We start from the raw sequence: 21,677 nt of genomic DNA, 5'->3' as shown, positions 1-21,677 counted from the left end.
AGAAGGCTATCCCAGGAAGGAAACACCCTGGAAACATGCCATCCAAAAAATAAAAATAAGTAGTCTGTGCCTTAGGAAAAGAGGGGGAATGGAGGGTGGGAAACCAGGACTGCAACAGTGAATACACTTGAACATCTACATTTATGCTAAGTGTACACAACTGTACTATGCTCTTCATGTTTCACTGTTGCAGTCCTAACATATGGGTTGTTTCCCAAAGCCCAGGAAAAAGACAAAGAGGGGAGGATGAATCACAGATTAAGGGTTGGTAAGAAGGCCCTGCAAAACAGCAGAGGCAAAACCAGCCCTGGATTTAGAAAACAAAGGTAGACTGTAATGCTTTGTGAAAGTATGGACAGAAGACCAAGTAGATGCTTCTAAAAAGTCCTTAGTAGCACACCTCTCAGAAAAGCTGCAGAGGTAGAGGCTGCTCTAGTAGAGTGGGTCTTAATACCCTGAGGGGGAACCTTCCCATGTTGCAGGTAACAAAAGTGAATACAATGAGCAATCCATTTGGAGATGGTTTGTTTCAAAATAGCTTTACCCTGAGCCCCAAGAGCAAAGCTAACCAACAACTGTTCAGATTTTTGAAAGGATTTAGTCCTAAGTAAAATCTCAGCTGTCTGTGCTCATCAAGAGAGTACAGAATCCTTCCCCCTTTATTCTGGGGATTACTGAAAAAGGTAGGCAGGTGATTACACTGGTTAAGGGTCAGACTGGAAACCACCCTGGTTATAAAGGAGGGGTTAGTTCTCAGAGAAACACGATCGGAATGAAAAATAATGAAAGGTTCTACTGCCATTAAGGCTTGCAGCTCCAAAACCCTTCTAGTTGAAGTAATAGCCAAAAGAAAAGCAGTCTTCCAGGAGAGAAGCTTCAAATCTGCAGAGGTAGCTGGTTCAAAGGGAGGTAGAGTAAGCTTTTCTAGGACAAAATTAAGATCCCAAGCAGGAGTAGGAGCTCTTCTGGGAGGTCTACGATTGCTAGCTCCCCTCAGGAACTGCTTCATCAAGGGGTGAGAAAAAATGAGTTGCTCAAAAAAACAATGAGCAGAAATTGCTGAAGCATGAATTCTGATTGAAGAAAAGGAAAAGTCCACCATTAAGCAAGCCTGCTAGGTAATCAAGAATGAGGGAAAGAGAAGGATGAGAAGAGTCTTCTCCTTTAGCCTGCATCCAAGAGCAAAGTCTCTTCCACTTATCTGCATAGGATTTTCTGGTGCTAGGCCTCCTGGCCTCATGAAGAACTTCAACCACATGTTGGGAAATATTCAAAGAATTAGCCAGGCAGGTAAATGCAGAGTTTGAAGATGAGGATGAAGAAACTTTCCCCCCTCCTGAACCAACAGATCTGGTACCAGGGGAAGATGCCAAGGCTGAGCCTGGGAAAGGCTACGAAGAAGGGGATACCAATGCTGCCTGGGCCAATCTGGTGCTATAAGAATAGCCTTGTGTTTTTCGTCCCTTATCTTTATCAGCACTCTGGGAAGAAGAGGCAGAGGAGGGAATGCATAAATTGAGAGTTGTGTCCATGGGAAGGACAGCGCGTCCACTCTCCAAGCTTTGTTGTGAAACTCCCTGGTGCAGAAGGTTGAAAGGAGATGATTGGTGTGAGAGGAGAAAAGATCCACCTATGGAGTGCCCCAATGCTGAGTGATGCAATGGAAAATTGCTTTGTTCAGTTTCCACTCGTGAGGATCCAGAACATGCCTGCTCAAGTGATCCGCCAAGGAGTTTAGTCTCCCTGGAAGATACTGGGCTATTAGATGTATGCCCATGGAAGCTGATAATGATCATAAGTCTCATGTTTTGTCTGCACAAGAGATAAGGGTGAGTCCCCCCTGCTTGTTGATGTACCACATGACTGTGGTATTGTCTGTCCTGATCAGCAGAGTCCCAGGGTAGAGTAGGTCCTTGAAAGCCAGCAAGGCCTGCTGCACTGCCATCAATTCTTTTAAGTTTATATGCAAATGAAACTGCTGGGTGTTCCAAGTCCCCTGTATGCCTCTACCTTCTAGATGAGCCCCCCATGCATAATCTGAGGCATCTGTGGTGAGAGTCTGGCTGACAGGTGGTGGGCAGAAAGGCAGACCCTTGTTCTGAGAACAGGCCATTGCCCACCAGAGGAACTCCATTTGCAGACAGGGAATTAAGGGAAGAATTAAGTCTAAGTCCTGTATGTGCTGACAACAAAGATTCTTGAGGCACCATTGAAGTTTTCTCATATGCAGCCTTGCATATAGGATCATCAAAATACATGAAGCCATGAACCCCAGTGCCTGCAGGAATTGCCTTGCAGAGAGCTGGGTCATGCTTGCCAAGTCCTTGAAGTAAGCCAAAAGATCTTCTTGCTTCTCTTGAGGGAGGAATACCAACTGGGTGGCTGTATTCAGACTCGCTCCCAGGAAAACAATCTCCCTTGTAGGAACCAACTTTGACTTCTTTTCATTGAGAGTGTAACCCAAAGAGGTGAGAATGTTCTTTACTAAGTCCAAATACTTTTCTAGTTGTTCTGGGGGGTTTGCTTGAATGAGACAGCCATCCAGATAAGGATAAATTTGGATGTTTCTCTGCCTGCAAAAAGCAATGGCTGGAGCCAGGCACTTTGCTAAAACTCTGGGAGCAGTAGATAAGCCAAAGGGCAATGCAGAGAACTGAAAGTGTTGCTCCCCAGCCCTGAAGCGAAGGAACTGCCTGCAACTTTCCCTTACTGGGATGTGCAGATAAGCCTCCATGAGATCCAGATTTACCAGCCATGAATCCTTGCCCAGCATTGGTAGTAACTGTTGAGAGTGAGCATCCTGAACTTGGGAATCACCAGAAAAGTGTTTAGAATAGACAGATACAGAATAGGGCACCAGGTGACCCCTTTTTTGGGTACCAGAAAAAGTCTTGAATAAAAACCTAGGCCTGCCTGATTTTCAGGAACTGGCAATATAGCCCCCATGGTCAGTAGAGAAGAAATGTGATTTTCTACCTCTGCCCTGAGAGCTTTGGGTATGTCTGGGTACCCTTTCAGAACAGGGAAGGTGTGAAAATAAAACTTGTAACCTTGGTTTACAATACTGAGCACCCATCTGTTGTCTCTTATGGTAGACCATACCTCTGCGAACCTGGCTAACCTTCCCCCCAAAGGAAACCCAGGGCCTGCAGAGGTAGGCATAAGAAGGCTGGAGTCACTGAGAATGCTTGCTTTGGGAAGCTGGCTTAGAACTCCCCCATTTAGCAGAAGAAGAATGCCATTGTTTAGCCCTTTGAGGGGCAGAAGCCTGTCCTCTGGAAGATATGAAACCCCTAGGCCTAGAGCGACCCTGCTTGCCAGGATCAGGGAAAGACCAATTCTTGGAAGGGTAATGCCTACTGAACCGAGGAGGCTGAACCTGAAGGAAATCTTTTACAGCTTGCATAGATTTCGCCTTATCCTCCAACTTCTTCAATACCTCCTCGGCCTTATTACCTAAAGGATTGTCTTTGTACAAAGGAAAATCCAGCAATTTAGATTTAACAGGTTCAGAAAGAGGCTGTTCCCTGAGCCAAGCATGCCTTCTAATAATGGAACCAGTGGCTGCTGCTCTGCAGGAAGCCTCCAAAGTGTCAAAACCACAATGTAATGAATGCTTTTTACCTAAAGTGGCAGAATTCAGTAAGTCTTGTAAATCTTTGTTCTCCAATATGGAAGGGATATCCCCAAATTTAGCCTTAATAGCCTCCAAAGTATGCTGCTGATACTTAAGCATGTGAAAAAGGCATTTCACAGATCTAACGGCAAGGGCTGCAGAGGTATAGACTCCTTATCAGAAGGAACAGGGTTTTTAGCAATAGTAGCCTTAACACCCTTGGGGCTTTAAGAAATAATCTCAGGATCAGCAGTAGGGTTTTTAAAAAGGAATTGATGAGAATCAGGAACCCTATAATACCTATCAGGTTTTCTGGGGGCAGGAGGGACAAAATTAGGAGTCAAAGAATTTTCCATGAAGACATCATCCACAACTTCCAAAACTGGAGGTATAGCCAGAGGCTCATGCTGTGGCAAATCCAAGAATTCCCTGATTGTCTTCTTAGACTGAGGAAAATCCTGAAATTCCCATTTAAAGTGCTCCCTAAGAGTATGCAAAGTATCCCAAAATGTAAAATCTTCTGGAGGTGAGGCAGAAGGGATAGAGTCCTCCGCATCAGAATCCTCAAAGCCAGAAAAAAGTTGAGAATTTCCTTCTTCACCAGCAGAAATATTGGAAACCTCAGAATCTGAGACAGACAAAACATCAGGAGACAATTCCCTAGTCCTCTTGGAAGGGGGAGGATGCCAGCCCCTAATCAGGGAAAAAAGATTACCAGCCATCTTTACCAACTGGGACTGAGGCACAGGAGGGGAGGCAGATGCCTGCTTGTGATTAGGTTTGCGGCTGGAAGGTTTGCTAGCAATCCGGTGGGACTTGGGAGGCCTAGCAACTGCAAAAGTATGGCCTAAGGTAGTCGGTCCAGTTCTGGTCTCATGTCGAAGAGAAGAGGCATCAGAAGCTGGTGCCAGCATAGCAGCTCCGGACCCATCTGAGGCAGTGACAGGCGGAGGGTCTGAAGATGAAATAGCAGACTGTGGCATGGAGGACACAGTAAAGGTCTCTGCAGAGGCCTGTGGCTGAAAATCTGCAGACTGCAGGAGCTGTGAAAGCACCTCACTGACTACCACTGGGCTGACGACCAATTTCCTAGGTATATCTGAAGTTGGGAGACCAGAAGATGCCATACCAACGAATTAGGCCAGACTCTGAAAAGTTTATACAAAATCTTAGCTCTATGGCGTATGGTACGTGGGTTAAAGGAGGCACAGAGATCGCAATTAGAGACGTCGTGCTCAAGGCCCAAACAAGTTACACAATAGGAATGAAAACCATGATGTGGAATCTGTTTTCTACAGGCAAGACAGTTAACTTTATCTGACATTTGTTAAAGCAAGAAAAGAGGATCCCCAATGGGGTACTTATCTGAAGGCGTCTTCAACTTGGTAGTCAGAAAGCAAAAAGAAGGTAAACGGCTGACCGGCACTAGTGCAAATTGCATCTGCTCTGAGCTCCACGGCAAGAAAGACTGGGGAAATGGTGTCGGCTCCCTCCCTTTATACCTGACGTTCTGACATCAGTTTTACAGCTGACGGCAGCCGACATCATATACCAAGGACTCTGGTATTCGGCCCGACTGAGGGCTACCAGAAGCCAGATAACCCATATGTTAGGACTGCAACAGTGAAACATGAAGAACATCCTCTCTTTCATAATTAACATACTGTAGCCTAATAAATGAGCGCATGATGCACAGGGACACAACTGAATTTGCCTGTATGGCTAGGCTTATGAAAGTCCTGGTGGTAGTTAACCTAGTATATACCTGTGAACCTATATATAAAAGCTACTTTACTCTTTCACCCGAGGGTGGTGCTGAAAAGGACCTGCCCATCAACCTAGTCAACAAATGATATCAAATAAATAAAAATATAGAAGGATAAAGGTAGGCAAAAAGAATGATGATGTGGAAGGAAAAATGGAAAGGACACACAATGGAGAAGAAAATAAAGAAGGAATGAGAGAGATTTTATTACACATATAAGGAATAAATGAGAGGAAAAATTAAGAACATGAAAGGAAATGGTGAAAAAAAAGAGAAAGGAGGACACAACAGCATAGTAAGAAGTGAAATGGGAGAAGGATGATAATTTTGCCTTCAAGGAGATGGAGGAGAAAAAGAGGAGGGGAGAAGACGAAGGAAGATTAGTGAAAGGGAATTCACAGAGAAGAAATGTTTCAAATAATACAAGAAGCCAAACACAGATAAAAAAATCAAGTGTTTGCAACACAGAATAAGATGATTCTAATAATCTTTCTTTTAGCATATGTCCAAAGTATGAAAGTTGAAGTCTTGTCATCTGAGCTTCAAGGGAATGTTGTATTGCCTCCAATACAGATATTTTTTTCAGGCAGTTTGTTATAAGCAAAGTACTCTTCACAAACATCATAATTTCAAAGGCATTTTCTTCCTGTTATGTTTCGTCAATGTCCAAATTTCACATCCTTATGATGTTACTAAAGATTCTGTAGCTTGGACAAGTTGAGTCTTTATATGCAAATGCATCTCTGCACTTAGAGACCTTAGCACTTAGAGACCTTAGCTACTTACTCCATAACTTTTTTAATCAAGATCAGTTCATTGTTAGGTTTCTTGACTGCTTGTCATACCATTTACTGATTACTTATCCAAGCAGGTAAAGAGTATTTATATTTCTTTTCCATCTATTTATTTATTTGCATGTACACTATGCTGACATGGTTAATCCTAATATGTCTACAGCCTCCTTTCAGGAGGGAGACCCAAGATCGTACTGACTAGGGGAAATCTGAAAAGGACTCGGGAGTTTCCCTTATTCTTTTTGACAAAAAATGTAGTGATTTTATTAGCTGTCAGGATTATCTGCTCTATGTTAAGGAATAAACTCATTTTCAGACCATGTGCTTTTAATGTTGATAAGAAGATGTTTCTGACACCTTCACTTTCAGCCAGTAATGTGGTGTCATCAGCATAGTGAAGGATGTTAATGCTTCCTATAAATTTCCATATCTCCAATTTCTTCATACAATCCTGCTTCACTGATGATTTGTTCTGTATATAATTTAAACAGAATATTGGGAGCGTATGCAATCTTGTCATAAACTTATACCCACTGGAATGAAACACCACAAACACTTAAAACCACAAAAAGAACCAACTTCAGACGACAGGACACCGATCCAATTTATTCAACTCTAAGCACTTTCGTCTTAAATAATGGTAATACTTCTTCAGATGACAAGGTATAAACAACAAGAGGACAAATAGATAAAACATACAGTCACCTGACCAACTCAATTAACTACTTAAAGAAAACAAGTTAACCTGCAAAATAAAACCAAATTCTACGAATGTACATACAAACATTCCTCTAAAAAATTACATTATCTACATAAAGCTTTTAACTTCAAAATGCATTCAATGGATGCTAATTCATTTAATCCTGGCCAACCCACTGTACATCTGTTTAAGTATATTCTTATCATCAGTAATTGGATGCTCTATGATGGACTTCAAATTGAATCCTCTTTTCAAATACAATTTTTGGTTACACACACATTTTTCATCTAAGTATGCGGTCATTCATCAATACTTGCCAGCTTTTAAAAATCACATCATTGACTTGCTTCCAATCAATTGTGCACTGAGTAATAAAGGACAACTTAAAGTTAGACATTGTATCATCCCACAATGTTAAGTTGTCTTTTATTACTCAGTACACAATTGATTGGAAGCAAGTCAGTGATGTGATTTTAAAAAGCTGGCAGGACATTGTATCATCCCTAAATGTATCCATGCTGGTACAACGGTAGCATTGTTGCCTCACAGCAAGAGGTTCTCCCATTCGATTCTCGGCTGGAGTACGGGGAGTGCCTTCTGTGTGGAGTCTGCATGTCCTCCCCGCGGTTGGGTGGGCATTCGAAAGACATGCATAAAAGGGTGTGCCTTCGTTGAAGGTTGAACATCGAGCTGGCACCTCGGTGTTCATCAAAATCTACTGCCAATCATTAGTGGACCGGAATTCTGCTGTAGCGACCCCTAACCGGGAAAAGCCGAAACACAACAACAACATCATCCTTAAATGTACTCAAAGTAGGGGCATCATTAATAGATTCTTGAGAAATATGCAAGTCCAATTTAACTAATATAGGAGTGTAAAAGCCTGACCTTCTCTTATTCACAACTTCCATTTTAATTTCTTGGACAAATTCCACAGGGTATTCCCTCTTAATAAACATACTTTATAACAGATCTCACTCAAAAATAAAGTCTTCAGATAATGAAACCATCCTAGCAGCTCTCACAAATTGCCCCTTTACAACTGCTATTTTTCTGAACCCCGGGGTGAGAGCTGCTATAATGTGGAAATGAGTTTGAATATGTAGGCTTCCACTGATAAATACCAGGTAATTTTTTGACATCAATGAGTACCATTTTAAAATCAAGGGCAAATTTAATTGTAATAGTGTGGGGGTTGTCTATGGGGCATTATGTCAATGTTGTCATGCATTTTATATAGGTAGGATAGAACGTGTGTTGAGAAAACATATATATGACCATACGACCATACCATATGACCATACCTATGAAATTAAATGGAAAAAAAACAACTAATGCCCTATTTAGGCATATTTCTGAACACCAGTTCAAATTTATTGCAATTGAGCAAGTAAATAAACATCTTAGAGATGGTCCTTGGTAGCTGTGGCTAGAGAGAAGGGGATTGTATTGGAGTTTGTGCTTAAAAGCAGTGGGTTGGCCGGGATTAAATGAGTTGGCATCCATTAGATGCATTTTGAAGTTAAAAGCTTTATGTAGATAACATATTTTTCAGAAAAATGTTTGTATGTACATTGGTAGAATTTGGTTTTATTTTGTAGGTTAACTTGTTTTCTTTAAGTGGTTAATTGATTTGGTCAGGTGACTCTGTTTTACCTATTTGTACTCTTGTTGTTTATACCTTGTCATCTGAAAAAGTCTTACCACTGTTTAAGACGAAAGTGCTTAGAGTTGAATAAATTGGATCCGTGTCCTGTCTGAGTTGCTTCTTTTCGTGGTATAAACCTATACCCATATTAAACTACTCTGTTTCTCCATATTCTGTTCCAAGAGCTATTCTCAGTCATTGAAAAGATTATGCATAAAAGCTCGGGTGTTTTGGGTATACCTATGCTTCAGTCTGGCCTGGAGATTTCATGATTTTCACAATGAAAGGTCTTGCAATAATTATTAAACACCTGCAGACATCCTTTTGATATACTAATTAATTAGGCACATTCACAGTAAACAATGTGCATTTTTAGGTAAAACTGTCTTGCTTCAGGAGTGAATGGGATCTATGAGCGATTCAGTGACTTGCTCAGTTACAGATTAAGCAAATGGTGAATGATACCCAGGACTACAGGATAAAGCTCATCAGCAGCTCAAACCCTTAATCCTGTACTAAACAGGCATATAATTTTAGTATAAACTTATAACAGTTTCCAAGCTCTAGTAATATGCCTGTACACAGAGAGCACAAGAAGAAAATGTTTCATATAAGGGGTGGCTTATAATTCACTTGACAGTGGACTCCATAAGATCATCAAAAAAACACTAGGTCTTCTCTTTTACTGGCCTTCCCATTTAGAGTTTGACCTAGGACTCAAGTTCATCCAACACAATGGGAAGTGGAAAATGACAACCTTTGAGGAGTCACAGTTTTTCTCTCATATAGCCACCATAATTTGGAAGGGTCCTGTAAGGAACTCTTTTCATGACAGGATGAATGACCAAAATTGTTTCACTTGGTATAAACTAGAGCTGAAAAGTTATTGTTGAAGTAAAAACTTTTTTTTTCTCGAAAACTGTTGCCACAGACCATGTAGCTTTTATAATAATAATAATACTAGTATTTATGTGTGAACCACGTAGGCCCAGTGGACGCACAGTCCCTTTAAAGGGACAACTGAGGAACAATGTCTGGTTAAGTGAATTGCTCGAGGTCACACTGTAGGCAAATGGTGGCTGAGGGAAGTAAATCACGTGCCACATGAACTATTACTGATTCCTCATAGTGAAATAAAGAAATGTCTCCATAATGGTCCTAATAATGTGAACTTGAGTTGGATGGGTAAAGTAATAATGTCCGAGTTGTTCTACAGCATGATTAATGGGAATCTGCTGCCCCAAAACAGAGTGGAAACTATTTTCAGAGGAAACCTTATGATGCACAGCCCTCCTCAAAAAATCCAGCACCCAATATAAATATATAATGCACCAGTTTGCTCTACGTTCCTAATTTTTAAGTTTTTTTTTTTTTAAGAACATTTTTGAAAAATAAATCCTCATTGTTTTCTGCCCCTGCTAGCTGAGATGTTCGCTTCTAAGGCTTTAATTTTCAAAATGACCTCTGACATCATGGCTCAAGACACTGTTGCTCACTGAGCTGATGGAACAAAATGATTGCATTCCCAAGATCTACAGTTCTTTGTATCATAACTGTAATGCCATATCTGCAGCAAAAGCTGTATGCAAGATAACAGATGGCCTTCATTTGTGAGGACTCATGACTCAGAAAGATGGCAGGGTACACGTCTGTCACTAGGTCTTGTCTCACCCTAATAAATCTTCAAGAACAGATTTATTTCAGAAACATTTAATAACCTAGGCTTTAAAATGCACCTGATATAAGGAGGCAAGACTTGCAACAACCATTTTTGGAAGACAAAAAGTGGAAAAAATTATTTTTGAGGTGAGACAGATGCTTCAGGCAAAATTAGCTGCCTATCGAAGGCCACATGCCCAGACATTCTTCCCAATCTGAAAATTGTTTAAGTCCCATCTTTTTAGGGGAATATTTTTAAAACTTACTGAAGGGTTCTTCTTATGTTTAATACTTTATTTACAGGCTACATTTTTGCCTTATTTATGCTTATATACACGCATTTTTTTAATTTGTATAATGCTTACAAGTTAAGTTCATTGCTGCATAAATAAAATAACCCAAATGTCACTGTGAAATCCCTATGAAGGATACACACTTCAGTTATAAAACATAAAAATCTCCAACATCAAAAGCAGCCAATTACCTTGCCTAATGTTAGCCAAGTTTACAAAGCATTTTGTTCTAAATGTGCTATCAGCTGCATTAAGGCTGCTAAAATCAGGGGGACATTCAAAAGCACACTATCCTTTTGAGGGCCTATGACAAAGTCGTACACAAACAGCTGCTTCTGGTATATAATTAAAAGATGTGATTTTGAGAAGTGCATGGATTTTACCACAGGGGAAAACAACAGATGATGTGTAACATGACTGAACCAGAGCTAAATGCATATGTCTAAGTTAGCCCCAAGGTGCTAAAGTGTCATGCAGATATGCAAAACGATATAAATAATTTCATCTGACATGAATCGAGTATCACATCAAACACAATATGCAGAAGTTCTACAAACATACCATTTAAAAAGCAAAGTCCTGGCATTGTCCAGTTTGTTCTGCTTATATTCAATTATTGCAAGGGCTGTCAGCACATGAGCTTTCTCCTGCTCAGAGGTAGTAAGAGACAATGCTTTCTCATAAGCTGCGAAAAAATACACACATTATTTTTATCTATCAAACTTCTGACTTAATTATGTCTTACATGCCTTAACTACTGAAAAATGCTAAAGAAACAAGAAGGTCAGACATCAAACAAAATGTTTTAGATTTTAAAATAAATGTTTTATAGCTTCACAGCTGTTATTTTAATAGTATTTCTGGTAGCACAGCTATATTTTAAAGGCTTTGCTCATTGGATGAAAGCATTTAAACATAGAATCCAAAAGATAACAACTTGAAATGCCCTGCACATAGGATTAAACAAATGCCAATCAATCAATAAACAGTATTAGACTGCCTAGTTACTGATAACACTTACCTAACTCTTTCTTTATCAGTTCCATCAAAAGTCCTTTATTTTATTAAGAAAACGAGACTGTATTACTGCACAGTCCCCAAGGCACAGGAAACCAAATTATCATATTGGAATGCAAGTCATTCAGGAGAAACAGGGGTAGAACAGCTGAAATTCATTCAATGGCTCTTCATTAGACAACTTCCCCTTGTACCCCATCCAAAATTCGTTCAATGGCTCTATCTGCTCTCAATTGGCTTGTTCATTCCTTCTTTCCTTCCTTCTAACAGGGGTGATAGCCCGCATCTCTTGTCCATGTGAGCATCCTATTGCCCATTTCTGCCTGACTAGAAATCTTAAATAGCTTTCACATAACAGAACAAGCCAGTGTTGTGAATTTTGCAAGTTCTCCTAACCCCCCCCCCACACACACACACACACACACACACACACACACACACACACACACACACACACACACACACACACACACACACACACGCAAAGCAGTTGGCTATCAAGCTCCATACAATGTTGCCTCACAGGCAATCCATGTGAAGGCTGGAAAAAATGGTGCAACACTTAGGTTCATAGGTTCATACTAGGCTATCTGCCTTGGGGCAATTATAAGCCTAGCCCGATTCTGTATGGCTTACGCCACCCCTTGATTTGAGTATACTGTGCCCTTTTTAAGGTTTAGTTTACTGTGCCTCTGTCTAATAGTGGCACGGGAGTAATCCCTGGGACAAACCTACGATCCTCCATCCACCTATCGAGATTCTTCTTGAAGAGATTCAGTAAGGTGCTCTGCCTCACATGAACTGGAATTCTATTCCAGAGCGAAGGGAGCCTCTGGGTTATGAACCTGTCCCTCCAGCAAGTTCTATTTATTTCTGTGCTGAGGTTCAAGTCCCTCGAGCGTGTGGCTCTAAGGGATTTAGATTTACTGAGGTGGAGCATGTCCATTAATTCTGGATTTGACATAGCTTTGTATGTCAGGCATAGATTGCCTCGAAGTAGGCGGTATGCAACGGAGTAGAGCTGGAGTTTTTTTAACCGAGCAGCATATGGCATCTGTTTGAGACCCTTGATCCTCTTGGTGAGATACTTTTGGGGTCTTTCTAATTGCTGCAGGTGTCGGGTAAGGTACATCCCAAAAGGGGCATTGTATTCTATGATGGGCCTGATGAGGGATGAATAAAGGGGCACAATTACCTCTCTTGATCTAGATGTGAAACCCTTCGTGATGAGGTGGGCTATGTAGAAGGTCTTTCTAACCACTTTAGCAATGTGGTTTTCAAAGGAGAGATTTTCAAAGGAGAGATTGCTATCAACTTGGGTCCCCAGGTCCCTAATAACTTTCTCTGTACTTAATGGGTTTCCGCCTATGTGGTAATTTGTGGGCACATTGTTTTTGCCAAAGGGTATGACTATACATTTTTTGGCATTTAGCTTTAAACCATGGCACTGGCACCAGTTATCTGTCTCTGTGAGACCTTTTTGAAGGATGTTTGTGTCAGCTGGAGAGTTGATTATGGCGCCCAGTTTGCAGTCGTCTGTGAACTTGGTGAGCCATAGTCCTCCCACGCTTGCCTGTACCTCAGAAAAGTATATACCGAACAAGAGTGGTCCCAGGACAGAACCCTGTGGGACGCCACTTGTGACCGGTTTCGAGTCTGACATGGCTCCAGCAACTCTCACTCTGTGGGTTCTGTCTTTGAGCCAGTTTGCACCCATCTTGTGACATAGGGGTTTATATTTAAGCTGGATAGCTTATCTATGATGCCCGAGTGGGGTATTGTGTCAAATGCCTTTGCAAGGTCCAGATAGGCTGTGTAGACTACCTTCCCTTCATCTATGGCTTTGGTGACTGTTTTGAAGAAGTCAACCAGGTTCAAAAGGCAGGATCTGCCCTTGACAAAGCCGAACTGGGTAGGATCTAGTGTCTGTAGGTCACCAATGTCTTTGTTTATGAGCTCCATGATGATCCTCTCCATAGCCTTGCAGACTAAGCTAGTCGGGCTTATGGGGCAATAGTTTCCAGGGTCCGTAGAGGCTCCACCTTTGTGGAGTGGGACCACTGTTGCTGTACGCCATTCTGTGGGCACATATCCTGTAGTGAGGCTGAGATTGTATAGCTGTTTTATTTGAGGGATTAGTTCCTCTTGGAGTTCATGTAGGACGCAACCTGGGATGCCATCTGGTCCCATGGAAGCAGTGTTTTTTGCTTTGGAGAGGGCAGCCTTCACCTGAGCATCAGAGATGTTTGGGAGGCAGCCCTCTGCCGGGACAGATACTTGCTCTTTTGGGGGGGAGGGGGTGGAGAAGTTTGCACTGAACCTGTCTGCCAGGATATTGGCGATGTCTGTGGGTTCAGTGTATTTTTTGTCGTTTAGAATCAACTCAGAACAAGTCTGGGAGTTGCATCCCAGGTTTCTAACATAACTGAAAAAAGCCTTATGATTGTCTTTGGTGCCCTGTGCAATTTTTCTCTCGAACCTGGCCTTGGAAGATTTTATGAGGGATCGTAATTTTTTGCTAGCACTGATCAGAGATGCCTTCCCTATTAGGGATTTTGCTCTATCATGTAGTAGCTTCCTCCTTCTGTTGTACAGTTTATTTATGGCAGGGGTCCACCAGACTGGACGCCTGCCTTTGGATGATTGGGTCTTGGTTTTGTTTGGGATAGCATGATCCATGCATTCCTGGAGATGTCCGTAGAATGCGTTTATATAGGATTCTGCAGTTTGGGCCATAGTTTCCACTGGCCCTGGGGCCTTGAAGGATTCCAGTTCGGTTTTGAGAAGTGAGAAGTTCGCTTTTGAGAAGTTTTTCACTGTGGTTTTCTGGGCTGGGGGTGGGGACGGGATGTGGACATCCAGTGAAATTAATTTATGGTCTGATCTGACCAATGAGGGATATACTTCTGGTGTGGAGCATAGAGTCCCCATGTTGGTAATGATCAGGTCTAGTATGTTGTCCACTCTTGTGGGAGTGGTGACTAGTTGTTCCATAGCATTTGAGTTCATAATTTCCAGGAACCTTTGGGCTAAGGTGATGGGGCTTGAGTAGTGCTCCCAGTCAATGTTTGGGTAGTTGAAGTTGCCCAATATAATGGTGTTCGGAGAGATCTTCATGTTCTCCAATGTTTTCAGGAAAGCCGAGTGGGATTCCTGACTTTGAGAGGGTGGTCTGTAGGATGCTATAAACTGAAAAGCAGTCTTGCCCACTGTTAGTTGCACATGGATGGTCTCCGATACTTCGTGCAATGCCACTAACCTGGAGGTGTGGATATCCTTGATAAATATGGAAACTCCCCCTCCTTTTGTGGTTCGGTCTGGGTTTTGGGGCGAAAAGCATGATATGAGGTATAGCCTGGTAGTGCTGGGGTGCTCTCTGGAGCCTTGAACCAGGTTTCTGTCACTGCACAGATATCGATGTTCTCCATACTGAGGAGAGCTTCGAGTGCATGCATCTTGAGGTTAAGACTTCTGGTGTTTAGCAGCATTACCCTTAGTTTCTTGTTCCTTGTGCTGTCTATGGGGGTGGGTTTGACTTTTGAGCCTTGCCTAAAAAAGGCACTATGGGGGTGGCAAGAGCCTTTACCAATATCCGAAAGCCCAGTGGTGACAGGTGCAAGCCGTCCCTAGCGAAGCAACGTGGCTTGTCGAGCATGTCATCCCAGGCTGACAGACACTGGATCCCCTTTGAATGACACCAAAATTTTAGCCAATTGTTAAAATCGATCATTTTGTCTTTGTACTGTGGCATCATTCTAGGTGAGGGTAAGATGCTGCTCAAGGTCAGGGTCATACCAGCCTGGGCTACATGATCAGAGAGCTCCTCTATGTCTCTTTTCATGTAGTCCAGGGAGGTACGTCTCAGGTCATTCACACCAGCATGTACAATGACTGAGTCATATTTGTATTTGCTTTGGAGTGACCTGAGTGCTTGCGTTATGTGGCGGATCCTAGCACCCAACAGGCAGCTCACCGTGACCTTCTCTTTATTCAGCCTGGTGAGCGGGACGTCAGTGTGTCTGACAAAAGAGTCACCTATTACAAGAGTATCAGGTGTGTTATTCAGCCTTAAGGGCTGTGGCTGCTTGGCACACTGACTTTGTGGGTTATGTGTTGTGTGTGTTTTGTTTTGAGGTAGCGTTTGCTTGGATGTCTGCTTTGGAGGTCTCTGTTGCTTAGGTAGATTTTTATTTAGAGCCTCCGAGTATGTTTTTGTGTATTTATGTGTTTGGTTTACTGATGTGGTGGGACTATGTGATACTGGAATTGTGTTGTGTGAGGTTACCTTCTCCTCCTGACTGGTTACACCAGTTTTGAGATGAGAGAGCTCAGCCTCCAGTTTGGCTAAATAGTTGCATCTCTCACATATATTTGAACCTGTTTGGAGGAGGAGAGGGTTGTCCGTGTACATGAGACAGTTGTAACATTGCCTCAAAATTCCCAGATTCACCAGCTGGACTGGAGAGGAAACCATTGACTGACCTTTGGACATGCTAGAGTAATATAGGGAAACTGAATTTAAGACGGACCAATAGAGGACAGGGTAATCGTAGAGAGTATAAGAGTAAGTAGTGCTTATGTTTTAATAGTGCTAACTTGTAGGATTACTTAATTGGACCAGTGAAGGGCCTTAGAATGAGAATATGGTGTTTAAATTGAGAGATAGAGCAGTTCTAAGGGAAAAAGTGAACAGCAGACTTTGTGGAGCCAGGAATAGTTTAAACCCAATTAGGTGGCGCTGCCCGCTGTTGCGCTATGCACAAAACCGCGCAAAAGAGGGTTTTAAGAGAGGAAGATGAAGGAGTTTTGGAATTGACCCAAAATGGTCAATAAAACTACAGTTTCAAGTCAGTAACCACTCCCACAGGGGCAGGCAGGCTGCTCAATGTTTTTCACTGCCACTGATCAACAGAGAGACTTCCCTTTAGCCCAAGCAAAAAATGGCCTCACAGAAACTTACAAACAGTTCAAGAACAGCAAGCCTGTAACTGAACTTTTTTAAATCTCAGAAAAGTGGGGAAAAAAGCAAGATTTTTTTTGTTTTTTTTTCAGAGATAGCAGAGGTTCACAAGTATCAACAAGTTATAACAGTGCAGTAAATGACCCCACACAAGAGTGCTAGGCCAAAGACAGATAAAATGCAAGTTTTGAGAAAAAAACGATTTAAAAATAAGTGCAAACAGGAAATTCAGTAAACAGCTCTACGTTGTGCTCTAAATACAGTTACTAATGCAGAAATCAAGTTTAACAAGCCAGAAAATGCTCAAAATAGGTGGCTATGCAGAAAAACTTAGCAAATAAACAGAGGAAAAATGCTTAAAATCTCAAAAGTGGCTCCTTTCTTCTCTCAGTGTTTTCTCCTCTTGGTGGGTGCTTGCAGCATGGGTTTGCTAGAATTGGTCTGTGGGAGATCATTAATGCTTCAGTAGCAGTTAATAATGCAGAAAGCCAACCTGTTAGACATCAGATTCACTACCATGCTTCTCACCCAGTCCCTCTGCCACCTGTGCTGCTAATCAAGGAAAAATAAAGCAGTACAGACAGACAGGAAAGAGCAACAGCAGGCTGCTGACATCCTACAGCTTAGGTCTCTGTCATGAGATAAAACTAATAAGTGAGTACTCAGTGTTGCTCGTCTGGTCAAGATAAAACAAACGAACATTCATGGGTTCTGTTCAAGCAGTGTTATTACACACAAACATCAGAAATGAGGCTTTGTTACTTAAACAGACTTATAAACAGGCTGACTACTGCATTCATACATGTTAACACTCTGGCTGTTCTCTCAAAATGGCACTGCTGCCTGCATGTACTACATCTGGAAATGCTTCTTAAAGGTACCTACACAACTACAACCACCCTCTTTGAGAAATGGATCACATATGAAATGACAGTATTCAATGACATGCAGTTATACAGAGCTATCATTTGACGTGCAATCACATGAAATTAGACACGCAGAAAAACAATGAAGTCCAAGTTGCTGTGTATTTTACACTAGGTCTGGAAATATGACATGAGCGTGCAACATAAAAGTCAGAACTGGATCTAGCAATGGGAACAGCTTTCAAGGAATGTTCAACTTTGGGGGCATCTGGGACATCATCAGGAACGGGAATGCATACTGCGACATGTTCCTCAGCATGAACATTGCCTGGATTGCTCTGAGATCCAGAGTCTGTATCACAGGTACAATGCTGCAATTTCATTTCTGATACAGGAAGAATATGTCTATGGTTTCTCCTGTACTCCACACCCTCAGATTCCACTAAGTAGGATCTCTGCTTGTTCTAACTTGACCAAATCGATAAAAGGCTTTCGCCATTTGCATCCTCCACTGCCTCTCCTTCTTTTAATGGATGAAGAAATCTGCTTGTTTTATCATAGCTGGACTTCTGAGAAGAACGTTTCTTAAAAAGTTGGGCTTTGATTGCTCTGTTGTTTTTAGCATTAGGCACCAACAAACTAGAACTGGCAAGGTTGTTCTGGTTTGCCTAGATAAAAGTCTCTGGGCAGGCAAACCTAGCAGATTGTTAAGGTATATTTCTGAGATTAAGTAAATTCAAGAAGATATCAGTATTGTCACACTTTGACTTCTCCAGTAATTGCTTTGCCCACTGTACTGCGCGTTCAGCAAGGCTGCTTGACTTTGGATATTCAAGGCTACTAGTAACATGGATAAAGTACCAATCTTTAGCAAATCTCTGAAACAACTGACTGGTAAACTGAGAACCATTGTCAGAAATAACTTTTTGTGGACTACCATGGACTGAGAAATGACACTTCATCTATGTAATAACAGCAATGGACGTTAGTTAGTAAATCAATCTCAAACCAGTTCGAATAAAAGTCTACCAACACTAAGTAATGTTGACTGTTCCACTCAAATATGTCAGTTGCTACTGTTGACCGAGGTAGTTTAGGAATTTGGCTTAGATGAAGTGGCTCTTTTTGCAAATGCGGCTTAGTACTGATGCATACTAAACAAGAAGAAAGCACTTTATCAATGTCTTTTGCTAGAGAAGGTCGAAATACTAGTTCTCCTGCTCTTCTTTTGGTAGAGTCGGAACCTGGGTGGCTGTGATGCAAAATCTGAATGTATTCATGTTGTAAGTAAGTAGGAACAATAACGTTTGGTCCTTTGAAAATGATACCATCTTCCATCAGCATCTCATCTCTGTCTGGAAGTAAGGCTGTACGTCTGGCAGTACACTGGATTTTTGACAGTCATCCTACATTGATGTAGTTGTTGAGCTTTTGCAAAATTGGATCAGTCCTTTGAATGACTTCTCAGCTCAAGTTTCGTGGTAAAAGAATTACGAACTTCCGTGACATCAGAGTCAAAATTCTCTGCATCAAGCTGTTTCATAAGTATCAGCCAGATGAAAAAGTTTACCTTTTGTATAGACCATTTTGAAATTATACTTTTGCAATCTAAGCATCATTCTCTGTAGTCTTGCTGGAGCTGAATGCATAGGCTTCTTTAAAATAGTAACTAGAGGCTGATGATTAGTTTATATCTGGATTGCTCGGCCATAAATAAAATCCTGGAATTTCGAACATGCGAACACAATTGCCAAAAGTTCCATCTCAGTTTGGGTAAGAGTTCTAGACGCATAGGCAACAGGTCTGCCCTCTTGAAGAATGGCTGCGTCAAGACCAAACTTTGAAGCATCACAGGAAAAAACTACTAGTCTGTGAATATCATAGTATCTTAATGTAGGCAGACTAGCAATTTGTTGTTTGAGGTTATCAAATGTTCTCTGGTGTTCTAACCATGACCATACAATTTTGCATGACAACTCTCTTAAAGGTGGTGATAACTCATTAAAGTCAGGGATAAATGGTCTATATAAAAAGTAAACTTCTTCATCTAGCTGATACCTATGAAACAGCTTGATGCAGAGAATTTTGACTTTGATGTCATGGAAGTGCGTCATTTTTCTACCACGAAACTTGAGCTGAGAAATCATTCAAAGTAAGGTATTGAACTATTATCTGTTAAAATGTTGTACTGTACCGAAATTTTTATGATTGTGTTATTGGAGCTTATCTCCACAGGCCTCTACTGAAAATGGACATATATCCAGTTAGACTAACCCAGTCAACAAATGTAAAATAAAAATAAAATAAAATAAATTTGATCAAACAGTTAACCATACCAAGAAAACGCTGTAGAGCATGGACATTGTCTGGAGCTGGCAAAGCAAGAATGGCTGTTTGTTTAGAAGGATATGATCGTAAGCATGTACTGGTAAACAAATTACCTACATAAGTATCTTCTGGAATCTGACTTTACACTTCAGAGGATTGAGCTTTAAATTCACTTCATGCACTTTGTCCAGAACTTTCCTGAGGCTTCTGTCATGCTCTGTTTCACCATTGCCTCCAACAAGTAAATCATCAACTATTATAGCACAGGGGTAGCCTGAAAAAAATTTGCTCCATTGCAAGATGAAAGACTTCACTGGCAGAATTTATTCCAAAAGGCATCCTGAGGAATCTGTATCTGCCAAACAGGGTACTGAATGTAGTCAGTAGTGAAGATTTGTGATCAAGCATCACTTGCCAAAACAAACTCTTTGTATTCAAGACAGAAAAAACAATGGCATTTGGCATGAGGGTTGCAATCTCCTCGACTCTACGCATAAGATGATGAGGTCTTTTAATGCCTTGTTCAAGTCTCTTGGGTCAATGCATATTCTGATTTCATCTGAATTTTTCTTATGAGCAGCTACCATGGATGATGCACACTCAGTTGGTTCTGTGACTGGACAAATCATACCTTGCTGCACCATTTTGTCTAACTGGACCTTGACTTTGACCTACACAGCTATTGGAAGTCTTATTGCTGGTCTGATCACTGGACTGACCTCTGGGTCTAACTTCATGGAGTACACAACTGGAAGTTTGCCTAGCTTGTTGTTGAATACATCAGCATACTCTGAGAAAATAGTATCAGTAAAGCTGGAACTGGGATATGTGCTTACATGATGCATTTCTACGGTAAAAGAAAGCAGTTTCATTCTTAAACTGTCTGTCTTCGGACTACAAAAAATTGCAAGCTGTAACTGTTCCCAGCTAAACAGCATGAAAGCACTACTGAGTCCTTGGTTTGAATCTCTTGACCTCCATAAGCAACAAGCTTTGCACAATTGACCAAATTAAGTTGCTCACCAGCTCTCACTTTAGCAAATGTTTCTGCTAAGATTACATTACACTTTGAACCATACATCTTAACCATACTGAATTCCTCGGTAAATATCGGCTTTGAGGTAAAAATATTGGGGTGCCACGACTTTCCACGTGGTCCCTGTAATTATCCGAGTTTCCCAGGTTTGTTTTTTGCCCTTTTTTTTTTTTTTTTTTTTGAATGAATGTGTTCCTGACGTCATTACGTGCAGGTCGTGTGCGATGACGTCAGCTTCTCAAGGACAGACATAATAATTACCGGGCCATTAACTTGCGGTTCGCTTGTATCTTTTTTCCAGCCAGGTAAGGTAAAAAAAAGTGTAGGATTAGAGCTCGGCTTGAGAGAGTTGTGTGTGCAAGTTAAGCTTGCACTTTTTAGGTTAGTCGTGAATTCAGATTTCGTTTTCAAGCTGTTCTGTGTTAAAGCTGCATGCAGGCAATCCGCAAGAAACTTTGAATTATTTTAAGCTTGTGGCTCGGGATACTTGGCATTGCAGAGAAGTAGAGTGCAGTGTTATAGCAGCAATTCTGTTAAGCTTACGGCATACCGATTTTCTGTTAGACTTTGAATTTGAACAACGGCATTGTGGCTCAGCTCGAGATACTTGTGCATTTACTGTTACAGCAGCAGCCTGATTTGCAGAGATACTTTTACTTAATGAGCTCGAGATACTTGTGCTTTTACTGTTACGGCAGCCTGATTTTCTGTTAAGCCACAGTGATCAGACTTTGAAAAAGGACATTGCAGAGAGGAGATACTTTTACTTAATGAAGTAGAGCGGCTCAGTAAAGAAAAGTGAATAACTTATTTTGATTGAATGGTGATGATCGGCAGCAGGCAAAAAGTCTTCAGATATTTCATAACTGCAGGGGGCTACGGATACTAAATGCATGTGGTTGGAGGAGGCATGATGAAACAGACAGTTTGGAACTTAATGTCTGCAAACTGCATTTCTAATGTATTGGTGGGCTGTTTAATTGCATTAAATACAG

General features: G+C 41.3%; 1 protein-coding gene across 1 annotated transcript in view; it reads right to left on the bottom strand.

The window, feature by feature from the left end:
• TTC37 (tetratricopeptide repeat domain 37) overlaps positions 1–21,677 on the bottom strand; it is a 2,356,248-nt gene that overhangs the window by 562,637 nt on the left and 1,771,934 nt on the right. The window contains exon 30 of the mRNA XM_044064132.1: positions 11,037–11,160. Within this exon, the coding sequence (XP_043920067.1) occupies positions 11,037–11,160 (124 nt within the window). The remainder of the gene's footprint in view (positions 1–11,036; positions 11,161–21,677) is intronic.

Source organism: Protopterus annectens, chromosome 2.part2 (genome assembly GCF_019279795.1).
Source record: "Protopterus annectens isolate FY-2018-M chromosome 2.part2, PAN1.0, whole genome shotgun sequence".
Taxonomy (NCBI): domain Eukaryota; kingdom Metazoa; phylum Chordata; order Ceratodontiformes; family Protopteridae; genus Protopterus; species Protopterus annectens.
Note: the sequence above shows the minus strand (reverse complement) of the source record. Positions and strands in the feature narration are given on the sequence as shown.